The sequence below is a fragment of the Trichoplusia ni genome, chromosome 1, assembly GCF_003590095.1.
Source record: "Trichoplusia ni isolate ovarian cell line Hi5 chromosome 1, tn1, whole genome shotgun sequence".
In the NCBI taxonomy this organism is placed as follows: Eukaryota; Metazoa; Arthropoda; class Insecta; order Lepidoptera; family Noctuidae; genus Trichoplusia; species Trichoplusia ni.
Window position 1 is genome coordinate 10,777,354 of NC_039478.1, and position 14,874 is coordinate 10,792,227.

At 36.0% G+C, this 14,874-nt stretch overlaps 1 protein-coding gene across 2 annotated transcripts in view; it reads right to left on the reverse strand.

Moving 5' to 3' along the window:
- The window catches only part of LOC113494242 (rabphilin-3A), a 56,484-nt gene that overhangs the window by 38,906 nt on the left and 2,704 nt on the right, over positions 1 to 14,874 (reverse strand). The window contains exon 1 of one of the 2 annotated variants that reach the window (XM_026872497.1): positions 11,184 to 13,424. The exons of the other annotated variant lie outside the window; for it this stretch is intronic. Coding sequence (XP_026728298.1) covers positions 11,184 to 11,305 — 122 coding nt within the window. The 5' untranslated portion in view covers positions 11,306 to 13,424. Of the gene's footprint in view, positions 1 to 11,183; positions 13,425 to 14,874 lie in introns of those variants that run through there. 2 annotated transcript variants of the gene reach the window in all.

The following is a 14,874-nucleotide window of genomic DNA, read 5'->3' on the forward strand; positions in this document are numbered from 1 at the left end:
TAGATTCGCTGTCTTATTTTAATGAATAATTTGCCAGAAATTACATAAGACAGTTCATTTGGAAGCCTTTGTCCAAATGTTGTATCTTACACAGGCGAAAAAATCGGTACAGTATTTAATTCTTTGAATGAATTGAACATCCTTCTGTGAGAAAGCGATGTATTGCTTCGCTTTCTGCCGCTTATGAAAATAATTGGGCTATCTACACATATATCTATAAAAATATAATGATGATCTATATACTAATATATAAAGCTGAAGAGTTTGTTTGTTTGTTTGTTGGAACGCACTAATCTCTGGAACTACTGGTTCAAATTGAAAAATTTGTTTTTGTGTTGAATAGATCTAGATCTTCCTTGAGGAAGGCTATAGGCTATATGACATCACACTGCGATTAATAGGAGCGAAGATACAATGGAAAATATGGAAAAAACCGGGAAAATTATTCATCTTCGAGGGCTTCCGTTCAATAAATCCTAACTTATATCTTCTAATCATGCGGGCGAAGTCGCGGGCAACAGCTAGTATATAATATAAGATGATGATCATTTTAAATGCTAACGTGTCTAATTACCAAATGTCTTGATTGAGACATTTTCTTTGGTAATTAGTTTATTAAATTCATTTCATTCTCAATGTACGCCAGCTAGCTAAGATTAGGTATTGAAAAGGCAATAAGCTCAAGCAACAGCTAGTCTAAATATATTCCAAGAGTACTGGTCACCGATATCATTAAATATATTGGCCATCCATCATATAACGGCAAACTACCCCAAGAGCCCTCAGATTTGGAAGTGACGTCACTCACTGTAACGACACGAATAGAAATAAACCGCGATAATCAACCTTAACCCGTTGTTATAAGGACGCTGTTAGCAAGAACAAAATAAGCATTGCCCTTGAACGTTGATAGGTCGCGATAATACAGAGAAAATATTGACTCTGATTGTAACAAGTATTGGGTTTTCTTGTTCTTATGGCTTTTTTAGGGTTATGTACTTAACAGTTCGTATTATTATTTATTTTTATTTGTTAAATATACAATTACAATATGTATTGGAGACCCTAAGGTCCACTGCTGTTACCATGCTGTCTCTCATGAACTGTGATAGCTAAACAGTCGACGTTTTCACAGATCTACTCGTGTTGCCACTGTAACTTGAAACCTGAACGTCTGTCACCAGGCTCTATCGTGTTAATTTGTTACCTAATAAATTTATATTGTAAATTTCAATTATCTAGCTACCAAGGTTCAAATAGCCTGGCGATGGATGAACTGCCAGACGGACAGAGGGCTGTGCATCAGTAAGAGGATTTCGTCCATACCCTTTTGGTACTAAACCCTAAAAAGTGTTACATGTTATGTAATGACTAAACAAAATTCATATATCTACTATATCTTTTTATATATAAAATTCCCGTGTCACGATGTTAGTTACCGTACTCCTCCGAAACGGTTCGACCGATTTTTATGAAATTATATGCTTACTAGCTGTTGGCCGCGACTTCGTCTGCGTGGTTAGAAGATATAAGTTATGACTTTTTCTTCGCTCCTATTGGTCGCAGCGTGATGATATACAGCCTAAAAACTTTCTCGATTCAGTAGGTCTGAGAATCGACTAATATCTATTTTTCATACCCCTAAATGTTAAGGGTTGCTCACACTGAAAAAAAATATATTTTGGACGAAATTTTTGTTTTTATTTTTTTCATAATGTGGCATTAAAAATACATATAACTGGAAATAATTTATTAGACAAAACAACGTTTGCTGGGTCAGCAAGTATTTTTATAATATCCAAATCACACAAAGCAATTGCGTCACAAACAACATAATAGTTATTGTGGTTGCGAATATAGAGGCTTTGATGTATTGCGGTAAGCTTAATATGTACAAATAGAAAAGCAGGGGTTCTAAACCTTTTCTAACGATGAAAAGGATTGTGCTTATTGTTATGTTTTTATTGACCATTGGAAAGTGTTTCAACTCAAAAAGTAGGATGTTCTCAATTTGTCTATAGTTTTATGTTTCTTTCCTGAGACCTTCGGTATGGATGTACAGATTTTGTTGATTCTTTAGTGATAGTTGTCATTTTTTTCAACAAATTCGGCTTAGTAGCTTTTTATTTGAAGTCCTTTGAGGTTTTGTTGTTATAATAGTATATTATTTTATTTCTTTTGCTCCATCATGAAATGTCTCCTCTTGCTTTGGGTTGAGCGGAATGGACTGTCAGACTTTTACTGTCTAAAGCCCACTTACAAAAATATTAAGTCGTGCGCAGACACACAAACGCATGTCCTAAGCAGGGATCGAATGCGCGACACGTTATGCATTCAGATTCAGTTAGTTGCAAGTCTGTTTATTCTTCGACTAGCTGTTGCCCGCGACTTCGTCCGCGTGGTTAGAAGATATAAGTTAATTTTTATATCTGTTTTTCCACATTTTCCATTGTATCTTCGCTCCTATTAGTCGCAGCGTGAAGATATATAGCCTAAAACCTTTCTCAATGAATGATCTATTCAAGACAAAATATTTTTTCGATTTGAACCAGAGGTTCTTGAGATTAGCGCGATCAAACAAACAAACAAACTCTTCAGATTTATATATTATTATAGATATAGATATGTGAAACCCACACTTTCGTGATTATATTATCCGGTGCTGGAGATGTTTTTAAATATAATACTTGCTATAAACTGTTTCTAGTAAAATGCTTTGAAATGAAATATCTCTCGTATCAGACGTAACTTGAGTACATTGTAAAGTCGTAGTTCGTATAAAGGCGATGTAGCGAACGGCACCACACTGTTTGGCGAGTCATGACTTGAGTCATGAGTTTTCGTGTGTTTTAGACGAAAGCAGAATAATTATTTAAAAATGATTTACTCCTCCTAGTAATCGATATTGTTTGACTTAAGTACCCGAACGATGAAATTTGGGGTTAACAAAAGACTTTTTCTGTAATAAAAGTAGCATTGGTTACTCTTTATTAATGCATGCCATAATTAGGACCATCAAAATCGGCCCCGCTATTTCAGAGATAAACCAAAACAAACATACAGAAAGACAATGTTGTATGTTTCGTATATACCTACGTGCATGTAGGTATTCGTATGAATTACTTATATATATGTATATAAGTAATTCATACGAATACATATATATATATGTATTCGTATGAATGCATATGTAATGTAATGGTATAGATATTGTACGCATGTAGTCAAATACGGTTTTTCCAATATTCAAAACAGACACTCCAATTTTGTATTTATAGATAGATATCTAGTAAAGATTACTGCTTGATGCTACAGGCAAGCGACGTATATTGGAGTGAGAGAGAGGAGCCCTCAGTACTGTCAATAACATGATACGATGTTTCAGAGTTAAGCTCTTGTAGTCATCTCGGGTATTCGCTTGTGGAGTTATATTCGTGTTTCACTTACAAACCGTAACTATATTATATTTCATGTTAAACAAATTGTTGCTTGTTAGAGAATTATGTGCTTTTAGAGTTTTGTTCTGGAAGAGTTCGTGCGTACCCGAGAATTAAAAGAGATACAAATAAAGATTGAAGCGAAGATATAATTGTTATAGTCATAAATGCGGGTGACCAATTTTGTTTGAAAAGTGTACTTAAACCGTCACGGTTTTTAATATCAGTACCAATACCCCATAACAGCATAATAAGCAATGCATTGTCTTAAAGTTTTCAGCATTACCTAACACACGCTAGAGAATGCCCACGCAATGAGCTAGAAAATGCACCATAAAGTACTACACATGTAGTATGGAGGTTGTGTACGTAATACTGTAACCTACTTCCGTAACACGTAAAGCCTTATCTATTCAGGTAGATAATAGCTGCGAGATAAAAGGATTCTTTGTTTATACAACAATGGGCCTTTTGTTTTCAGGATATTTTTTTAATTAACAAAGAATTTGGTGGGATTCCGTACTTTTAGTTTTGGTTTTAATGGGATTCGGATATAAATGTAGGCTTTTTATGATATACTAGCTGTTGCCCGCGACTTCGTCCCCGTGGTTAGAAGATATAAGTTAGGAATTTTTGAACGAAAGCCCTCGAAGATGAATAATTTTTCCTGTATTTTTTCCACATTTTCCATTGTATCTTCGCTCCTTTTAGTCGCAGAATGTATAGCCTAAAACCTTCCTCGATGAATGGTCTATTCAACAAAAAGAATTTTTCAATTTGAACCAGTAGTTCCTGAGATTAGCGCATTCAAACAAACAAACTCTTCAGCTTTATATATTAATATAGAGTATAGATTAGTATAAATAAGTAACTCATATCTTGATATATTCCAATTATAAAAACGAACAAAGAGTAGATAGAGTCATTAATAAATAAATATTATTGGATACCTACGCATGTTTTTCTTTTGTCACTCAAACAAAATTGATCAAGTTACACTGAATTAAAGTTTTGCGTATTTTCATTTTCTGTGTTTAAATTTTGCTTAGGCGTTACGTCTACGTATTAAAGAAGTATATTTTGAATATTCGGATAAAGGTCAAGAAAGTGTCTAAAATGTTTAATAACTTATTTAAATAAGGTCAGGTATATATCCAATGTCTATGTAGTAAGAAGCAAAAGTCTAGTTCTATGAACTTATAATTAATTTTAAAGGTTTTCTACAATGTTCCGAAGTGGCTATTGTCATCCCACAATTAGAACTAAACTTTGTTCCACGAAGTGATCATTTTCATGAGATTTAAAGGTAAAACATTTCTTCAGAAAAATTATTTATTTATCTTACAAAAAGTCTTAAGCCATTTAGTCCTAAACCAAACCAAGCTTGTGTTACGAGCACTATATGTATAGCTGATAAACATACTTATTACTATATTTCAAAAAAAAAATGATCGTGCTCATCACACAAACATTTTTGTTCTAGGTTAGAATCGAACCTACGACCTTCGGCGTAGCAATCACGGCCACTAACCACTTCACCAACAAGTCTTAGATTTAACACGTACATGGACATACATTTGAAAAACAAAAATCTTGTATGTGATTGGAACCAAGGAAATAACGTACTTACCTTTAATAAAACATCAATAAATAATATAGAGAATAATAAACAAAATGTTCTCCAAATGTTAACGACGTGAAGAATAAATCTTGATTGATTGAATCACGAATAACAAGACGTGTTATGTAAGTGAACATGTTCGACCCTGTCTCTTGTTTGCTACATGCAAATTTCGTTTATTTTGAAGTATAGCTTCTGCATGTCGTTTTGCCTGTTCTAACGGTCAATAGGTTTATCGCGTCATACGTTGTCCTTGTCAAATCAGTTTCAACAATGATATCCAAACATAACCAGACCATTACAAAACTGTACCCTCCCCAATCCTGCTATTTACAATGGCAAATGAACTAATGAAAATTGGCAATAAATGACACTTTTATTTTTCCTTTACAATAATTAGAAATTCAATAAGGAACGGTACACTCAAGGTCAATACAATGACTTACTCTCATGACAAATATTCCGGAGTCGCATCATACGTGATGCTCAGGTATTCATAAAATCACGTTTTCAACGGTCTTGAATTTTGTCTACGGGCTTCTTTAAACTCGTAGCCAGTGTGTAATGTCTACGAGGCTACGCGCTACAGAGGCATTTCTTGTAGAAATATTACGTAGCGGCCTAAGTAAATAGATTGATCAAGAAAAACTAGTTTTTGTCGAACTCTGTTTTATTGTAGGATTACTGAAAAGTACAGACTCTTCAGATTACATATACAATGATTTTACAGAAAATCTTTGTATAGTGATTAACCAATCATCTATACTCTATACTAATATTATATAAAGCTGAAGAGTTTGTTTGTTTGTTTGAACGCGCTGATCTCAGGAACTACTGGTCCCAATTGATTTTTTTTTTTTGTGTTGAATAGACAATTCGTGGAGGAAGGCTTTAGGCTTTATAAACCATCACGCTGCGACTAATAGGAGCGAAGATACAATGGAAAGTGTGAAACCAAACAGGGCAGGTATAAATCATAACTTATGTATATCTTCTACCCACGGGGACGAAGTAAACGTAACGTGTACGCGGGCAACAGCTAGTAACACTATAAAATGTTTATTAAGTAATGTTTTTGCCTTCCTTCTTAATTATCATCATGTTGGCACATACTCTGTGTTACTCCATGTTTACTCAACCTACATGACATAGCGTGACCCTAATATTATGCGATTGTCTCGCACTTGACTGGTTTTACATTAAAATATAGGGTGGCATCTATTTTCGCTGTTGTTGCCGGTCTTAACGAGGTTCGTCAGTTGTTTTGATATATGAAAGATTTTTACTGTGTGCCAAGCACAGTAAAATTCAAGGTAAAGAAAAATATCTTGAGGGAATTACTTTGGGCTAGACTTTAGACTCTGTTGGACTTATCCAATGGCCAGATAATACGTTGTTTGAGAAAGTTGAATAGGAAATAAGTCAGTGCAATAATAATTATATTTATGTTGCCAATATCATTTAATTTAATTCAATTCAATTCAATTCTACTCATTTATTTATTGAGCTATAAATTTAAAAAAGTACTCTTTTCTGAACGTCAAAACCTTAATTGATTAATCTAATTTAAGGCGACACAAGGTTGAGTTCCTCTGTGCTAGAGCTGTTTTTTAAAAGAAGAAACAAATGATCAGAAGGATATGCAAACCAAATCAGATAAGAAACAAACAAAATTATTAATTTTGAAACGCGTTCCATAAAGAAAAAAACATATTACAACAGGCAGAGGACATTCTATAAAAAGTAATTCAAACTCCTTTTAAAAAGGCTCTCGATGCAGCCCGCAATTTAAAAACGATTGTTCCGCAAAATGGAAAGGGAAGCGATTTCACTTAAAGCCGCTATAAGCCTTTCAATTCTATTGGCTTGTGATGCAAAGCCGGTCTAGACAGCTTCGGAAATTCGAAGAATCTCTTCCATGTTCCATTCATGTGAAGCAATATCGGGTACATTTATTTGATACTAGCTATTGCCCGCGATTTCATCCGCGTGGTTAAAAGATTATATGTTAAGACTTTTTGTTGCTTTACACATGTTTTCAATTTTCCCTCGGGATATACTAAGAAATTGGGATAAAAGGTAGCTTATGTTCTTTTCCATGTACATGGGTATATGCATGCCAAATTTCATCCAAATTAGTTCAGCCGTTTTTGCGTGATTGAGTAACGAACATCCAAACATCCATTGTAAGGATAACAGTTATGTTTCTTCACGTAAGTCCCGCTAGGAGTAAGAGATTTTTTGTCCATTAATGATTTACTTGGAAACTTATAGCTGGACTTTTGCACTATTTTTATGAATAATAGAATTCGTCCCCGTGGGTAGAAGAAGTTATGATTTATACCTGCCCTGTTTTTTTCACATTTTCCATTGTAAGTAGACAAAATACTCATATTATAGACACAGTTATTTGAGCATTGATTTAGACATACATTCATAGTCATCATCCTAGCCTTTTCCCAACTATGTCATAGTTGGGAAAAGGCTTGTTAGGTATGCTGGGGTCGGCTTCCAGTCTAACTCCATGCAGCTAAGTACCAGTGTTTTATAAGGAGCGACTGCCTATCTGTCTCCTGAACCCAATTACCTGGGTAACACGACACCCCTTAGTTACTTTAACTGGTTGTCAATAGGTACTAAATTGGCACCTGTCACTCACCGTTAAAACAATGTAAACAGTCGGTTAGTTGAATCAGAGTTCAGAAACAATGGGAGCTATAAATAAGTCGTACAGGAAGCGGATGTGAGCAGAGATAGTGACGCGAGGACGACACAGTGGATTGATTATCGAGACGTCTTTAGTGCCGGTTAAACGACTGATTGAATATTATGAAAATATTACGTTTCAGGGTAGAGTTTACACAATAGAAGTAATATGAATCCTTGAATGAACTGATTTATTGAATTTGTTAAACAATGCATGTCTAATTTAAAATGATAAGTAAGTAAGTTTTAACTTTACCACGTTATTGTACACTAGCTTTTTTGTTTGTTAAAAATCTTCTAAGGAACAATAAGTCAAAGCTCAAACCTTTTATATGAGAAGGGGCTCGACCAATAGTGGGACATTTATAGGTTGGGCATAAAAAAAGTATGAAATTAAAACGACAGCTAACTGGAAATCAACTGAGTGTTCATGAGTATGTATCAAAGCTTTTACGTAGTATTAATTTACTGGTAATAATATTCTCTATTGGAAATTAAATGAGGCGTCATTGCCACTGTTATGCTTGTTCAACGATGATCTCATGCTAATAATTCGGATGACATATTATTTAATTTCGATTGCAACACTCTAGTTATTCTCTTTACAATATGTTCAATTAAGTATCAACTATTTTACAAACGACGGTTCTCAAACTTGTTTCTATTCCTTTTTTGATACTGGTTTGTTTTTGCATGCTGATTTAATTTTAGCTTTGTATAATATGGTTTTAGTATTTTCAATCTTGAAAATGAGGTTAATAATACCTTAAAAAACGCCTCTGCTCGTTATAGCAAATAGCATATTTATAAATTAATATAAATTGCAATATTACCACCACCGAAATTCACATTAAGATCATTTATTTTTTGTCTAACACAGTGTGCCCCAAATATTTCCACGATTCTCTTTCATGGGCCACATAGAACCAGTCCACGTGGTAAGCGTTTAGATCATCCCGCCAACGCTTTCTAGCCTGTCCACGGCGACGCCGTGTCGTCCGTTCGCTGGCTCCCATAGTGTGGTGACTTTTGCCCAGCGGTCACTATGTATGGCTGACGTGACCCACCAAATCCTATTTTAGCCCGTCACCCTTTTTGCCAACATTTCTAATCCCAATTTGGAACGCAGCGTTGTGTTTGAGATTCGGTCTTGTAACTTAACACTAGAATAGTGCCATCCATACCTAGCTAGCTGGCAAACTCCAAGGCGGAACTTATTAAAACCAAGATTAGACCATTTCTCTTTACAAATAAGAATGCATGTTCCTTATCAATAACGAAAGACAAATAGCCGTCGCATTTTCATTAATTAATTTATATCGTAACCAATGGTGCCTGTATAAGCAAATTACTTAGAAACATGGTCTGCTATTCACCGTGTGGTAATAACTCAATTTCTATTTTCTATTATATACATAAGGACGGCAGAAATCCTATGAATACCTAATTAGTGGGAATTGGAGCTTGTGTCGTGATTAGTTAGATCGTATTACGTATTTATATATTTCAGAATGAGGTAGTGGTACTTTGATAATGTCGCGAATGGGATTGTTGACGTATTTTTTGTCAGACCGGTATAGCAGGATTAGGGAATCGCTGCTAACCGATGAAGTTTATAACTTTAATGAATACGTTTTTAAATATGTACAATGAAAATAATGAGTGTACGGATAGCCGAGTGGTTGAGGTCACCACGCTATACCCACTGAGTGCGACGTGTCGCGGGCTTGATCATTGCGTAGGCCAAGCATCAGTGTGATCAAGTAATGCTTGTTCTGAGTCTGGGTGTCTTTGTGCACGTATGATTTGTATGATTCTGAAACCCCCCGATACACAAGGAAAAAGATCCTCACTGCGGGAGACGTATTTAAAGAAAAGAAATAAAATAAAAGGCATCAAAAAATTCACCGTGACGTGACGGCTAGGAGTGTGCCCACAAGGTTGAATAGCAATGCTAATCCTCTGTGCGAGGTAAAAGCCAGCCTTTGGGTCACGGTAGTGTCAACAAGACTCTTTGTTAGATCTTTGGAAAGCAAACATTGTTAAGCAACGATTGTTTCATTTTTTGCAAATTCCTTAGCCTTCTTGTAAGGAATCAGCACTATCGCAAGCATCGGACAAGCGTTTGTGTTTTCCAGCGAAGCTTGTCCTGAGTCTGGGTGTCTTTGTTCAGGTGACTTGATCGCCTAAAAGTTTGTGGCGGGAATAGTTTTAAAGAAAAAATAATGATGAATAATAAGAAAAAACGATTGAAGGTTAAAAATTAAATAAAATAAAATAAACTATCACTAATGAAAACAATTATTAAGTTTGAGAACCATATTTTTATGTATAGATTGTTCTTCGAACTAACGAAATGGGGTCACATCCTCATTAGTAGCCCGTGAGATCATCAACTGATATTGTAGGAGCAATGGAGTAACTACCAATACTATATGCATAATACTTAAGACGCGACAATCGTTCCATCAACTCAGTTGACGAACGTCTCTCGTTCAGATAAGACCTATATACTCGTCTCTCGTTCACATACGGATTTTTGGACTATACACCCAGTTGAATCGTGTATTTAAGGATGTCCAACAACTCGAAAAAAGTTAAAATTGATATGTTCAAAGACGCAGACGAAGTGAGGAGTGCCAGCTCCTCTCAGAGCAAGAAATCATCGCCAAGCTATCTCGATAAACTCCCGAAGCGGAACGGTTGTTACTCGTGGGATAATACCCCTCCCTATGGCTACCGTCCAAGTGATACCCGAAAAGCGAAGAGTCAGAACATTGTCGACGTTTACCAGAGCAGACAGTATACTGGATTCACAGGAGGTGTCCATGACAGAGTCTTGAAGTATGGGTATGACAAGACTTTTGGTTTGTAGAGCAGTCACCGAAGAAACAGTGTTTTTGTGTTTCCTAACAAGGGAATTGTGAAAGAATACAAATCTTTTTAAATATATGTGTGTGTTATTTACATGAATATCCATTTAAATTAATATGAACATCCAGAAGGCCTGAATCCGCGTGTTTAAGAAGTATTTTTGCAGCAGTGAAGGATGCCTTTATCGCTTCATCTTTATGTGTTGTTTTTATAGGGCTTTTGCCAAAACAATGAGTTCAGTTCAGTAAGACAGATAACAAAAAAATTATGATTACTTTCTTTTTCCTTTACCTCGTAAACAAAAAAATGAAGGGGATTGATTTGAAAAATGGACAGTGATTTAAAATATCGTGTACGGATTTTACTAACAAGTTATTTTAGCATACATTTCATCATGTGAAGTGTGTGCTTACAAGATAAGTGCTGATTTTAATCTTCAATACTTTTTAATGATGTGACAAAATGAAAAATACGTATTCAAATATTTTTTTGGAAATTGGTCTGACGGATGAAATAGGTTTATATCATAAGATTTAGTCAAATACCTGATTCCCTCTTGTTTCCCATATGCAACTATTTGCCGCATGACGTCAGCCAGTCTAGACAATTGGCCTTGAAGTGGAGAGTCAAAGTCACGTGATTCGTTGGAAAAAATCTTCATTCCCATACAATAATATAAATTGGATCGGCGCTAACGCATGTTTAATTTTCTCTTTCTTAGCCTGTTTATTAGTTTTTTTTTGTATGAGGAATTTATTGATTAACCCTGACATTGCAGGGTGTTTCACAAACATTTAGTCAAATTCGCAACGACACCCGAACTTAGGGCAAGGATTAGTGGATCATGCTCCGGCCATTATAAAGCACCCTCCCCTCTGGGGGGGGAGCTTGAGGGGCTTGCCGCAAGGCAGGCAGTCGCCGGTGGGGGACTGGACGACATGGACTCCCAGGCCCCCTCCACTAAGGCGAGGTCGGAGTGCCGCTGGGTCTTTTTAGTGGGTATACCGGGAACGTCGTTTACCGGGGAGTCCCACATACCCCTCTCTCGCCCCCCGGCGGGAAGGGGATGCGTAATAGCATTTTTTCCCAGCGGAAAAAAAAAGAAAAAAAAAGGATTAGTGGATCACAAAGAGTTTGTCCTATGCGGGAATCGAACCCGCTACACGTCGCATACTTTGGGTTCTAGAGAGCTAACGGCTCCAGCGTTCTCATAAAAAGACATGTAAAAGTGATGAAATATCCTATTTGCAGAATAAATGATTTCATTTCAACGGTACTGAATCTGTTTAATGTATTGTACTGACAATTGAAAATGACGTCACTTCTCGAAAGGGTATGCTATCTCGACATTTTAGATTTTTATTTTTATGGTATTTATAATGGAATGCAATATTGTCAGTCCACCTGGACTGTTGTTTGGATAATCTTGTGATAAGTGTGTTCAACAGGATTGTATTGTTTGCATAATATTTAATTAGTCGTTTACCCGGCACTGAAGACGGCTCGATAATCAATCCACTGAGTCGTCCTCGCGTCACTATCTCTGCTCACATCCGCTTCCTGTACGACTTATTTATAGATCCCATTGTTTCTGAACTCTGATTCAACTAACCGACTGTTTACATTGTTTTGTTAGTTAGACAAGGGTGTCAATGTTTCTATTTCACGTTTGTATTGACAAATTCAAAAGTTCAATGACACAATCTGAGGGTCTCGAGTGTTACATCACATCTGTATTTAATATTATGAAGTTTGTTTGTAATTCGGGAACTATGTGTAAGTCAACAAATAAATTGAATTGGACTTGTTAGTGCGATTCAAGATCATTAATACACGGGGAAATGTAACTTCGACATATAAACGACGAAAACACTAGAGGCTATAATTTTTGTGTTTTAAAATATGCTTTCGAATCGGTGGGAATCCTATTGCCGTGCCGTCGGCATGGGTTGAAGTAATTATATATTGTCATAACGAAATGCAAAATAACACTTTTATTCTAAATACTCCTGACTGCAATGAGCAAGGTGATCAATGCTCAAACCATCCCTACACGGGAAGAGTCCTGTGCCCAGCAGTAGTACTTTAATAGGCTGGTATTATCACAAATAACTCTTAACTGCACACTTTAAATAAGTACATGGTACGTATGTTTGTTTGTGTCGGCACGTAGTGCCTATTGAGACTTCTAAGGACGTTGGTCCCTTACAAGACCCGTTCGCATATTAAGTTTAAGGACGAAGTATAAAGTTGATTTGCAAACTTGACCCGCTCTGGCTCTTCAGAGATAATGCTCCTTTCTTTCGGTTTACAGTTAATTTTTAACTTATATATATTTTCCTCGTTGTTCCGTATGGACCATGAACTATTTTGTAGTACTACAGGCAGCAACGGAAGACGGTGTAAAAATATCTAATTATAATCTACCAACAACATAAAATTGAAATTGAAAAATCTCCCGACGGTACATAGCTACTTTCATCCCCAACAACTTTTCAATCGCTCAATGACTCGACGAAGTGAACAAAACAAACTAAATTGAAATTGTTCAATCCGTTGGGGAGCTATGATGCCACCGACAAATAGACACATTAAACTTATAACACCCCTCTTTTTGCGTTGGGCCTTAAAAATATCTACAACATTTATGTTCAGTGTTTTCATTAGGATTTTGTTCTACTAGCACAGCTTAGTATTCATATTCATATTCTTTATTGCATATCCACAATGTTCTTTACATAAAGATCTTAAATTTAGGGTTGGACATACATTATGGACCCGCTTAGGGCATAGCAAAATATCTATATCTAAGTTATTATTAATTATTAATATTCATATTATTGCGAATTACAATTCCATAGTTTATTTACCTGCTTGAAGCTGACAAAATTATTAAATACGAGAGTCGATTTAAAACCAATAATTGTTAGTGAAAATACTCTAACTATACTTAACATGCACAGATATATGGATATATAAAGGCACGTGCTGACGGCCCTGCCTCTAGTGGCATTCAACATGACAGGTTGATATTCCTGGCTTGAGAGCAAGCTATTTTAAACAGATCGGTTTATTTCCAACTGTTACGCATACCTTGTGAATGGCAGCTTTATAAACGGTAAATATTGCTAATTTATGGATCAATTTGAGGAGGAGCTCGTGGCTACGCTGCAACTGTATAAGTTGATAGATGATAGGATAAGCTACGCTTGATGCGGTCGGTTCGTGGATGGGTGACCATGTATGTCATAAATAGTTAATCCGAAGACACGTTAAATATGATATCTCATGGGTTCTTATTTAAATCAACCTTTGGCTTGCATAAATAAGGTAAAATGTGATCACTATTCAAACATTTACAAAATTATTCCTAGATTAATAGCCAAAGTATTAAGACGACTTTGCCATCCTTTTTACTGCAACATGTACATAATCTGACATGGAGAGATTGCTAAGATAACCTCATGCCTGCTGTGTCTACAGACATAATCTCAAATGCGCATGTTCTTCAGTCAAGAAATATTAGTATGCTCACATCCTATCATAGAAGCCAGGCCAAAACAAAAGATGACCACAAGACAGAGACGTATTCGCATTGAATATAATCACGAATAGAAAAACTCAAATGTCATCGTCATCATTCTAGCCTTTTCCCATTCATGTTGGAGTTGGCTTCCAGTGTTAATATAATAGTTCTGTTCTGACTCTACTTCCTATCTGATCTCCTCAACCCAGTTACCTGAACAACACGATATCCCTTAGTTAGACTGGATGTCGGACTACAAGAAACGACTGTCAAGATGTGTTATTAACAGCCGGGAACCAGATTTTAACGTGCCTTCCAAAACACTGAGGAACCTATGAGAAATCACGATAATTTCATATGAATGGACTGCACGGATTACCGTGTTAGGTGTCACGGATCCAACCCCGCGTTGGACAAGCATTTGTGCGATCCACAAATACTTGTCCTGAGTCTGGGTGTCTTTGTGTAGTTGACTTGAATGTTTGCGAAAACTTCCGCAGCACGAGGATAGAATTCCTTAAAGCAGATGCAAGTTTTTTTCAGAAAAAGAGAAACAAAGAAATTCCTTTACCTTTCGTGTATTATGTATTATAATATGAATAAGTAACAGATATTTTGAAAGCTTCAAAATGAAGTGGACACTTAATTTTGTGATCTCTCATTGTGAGGGGAACTTCTTTAATTACCGGAGCTCGAATTGACCCGAGTTT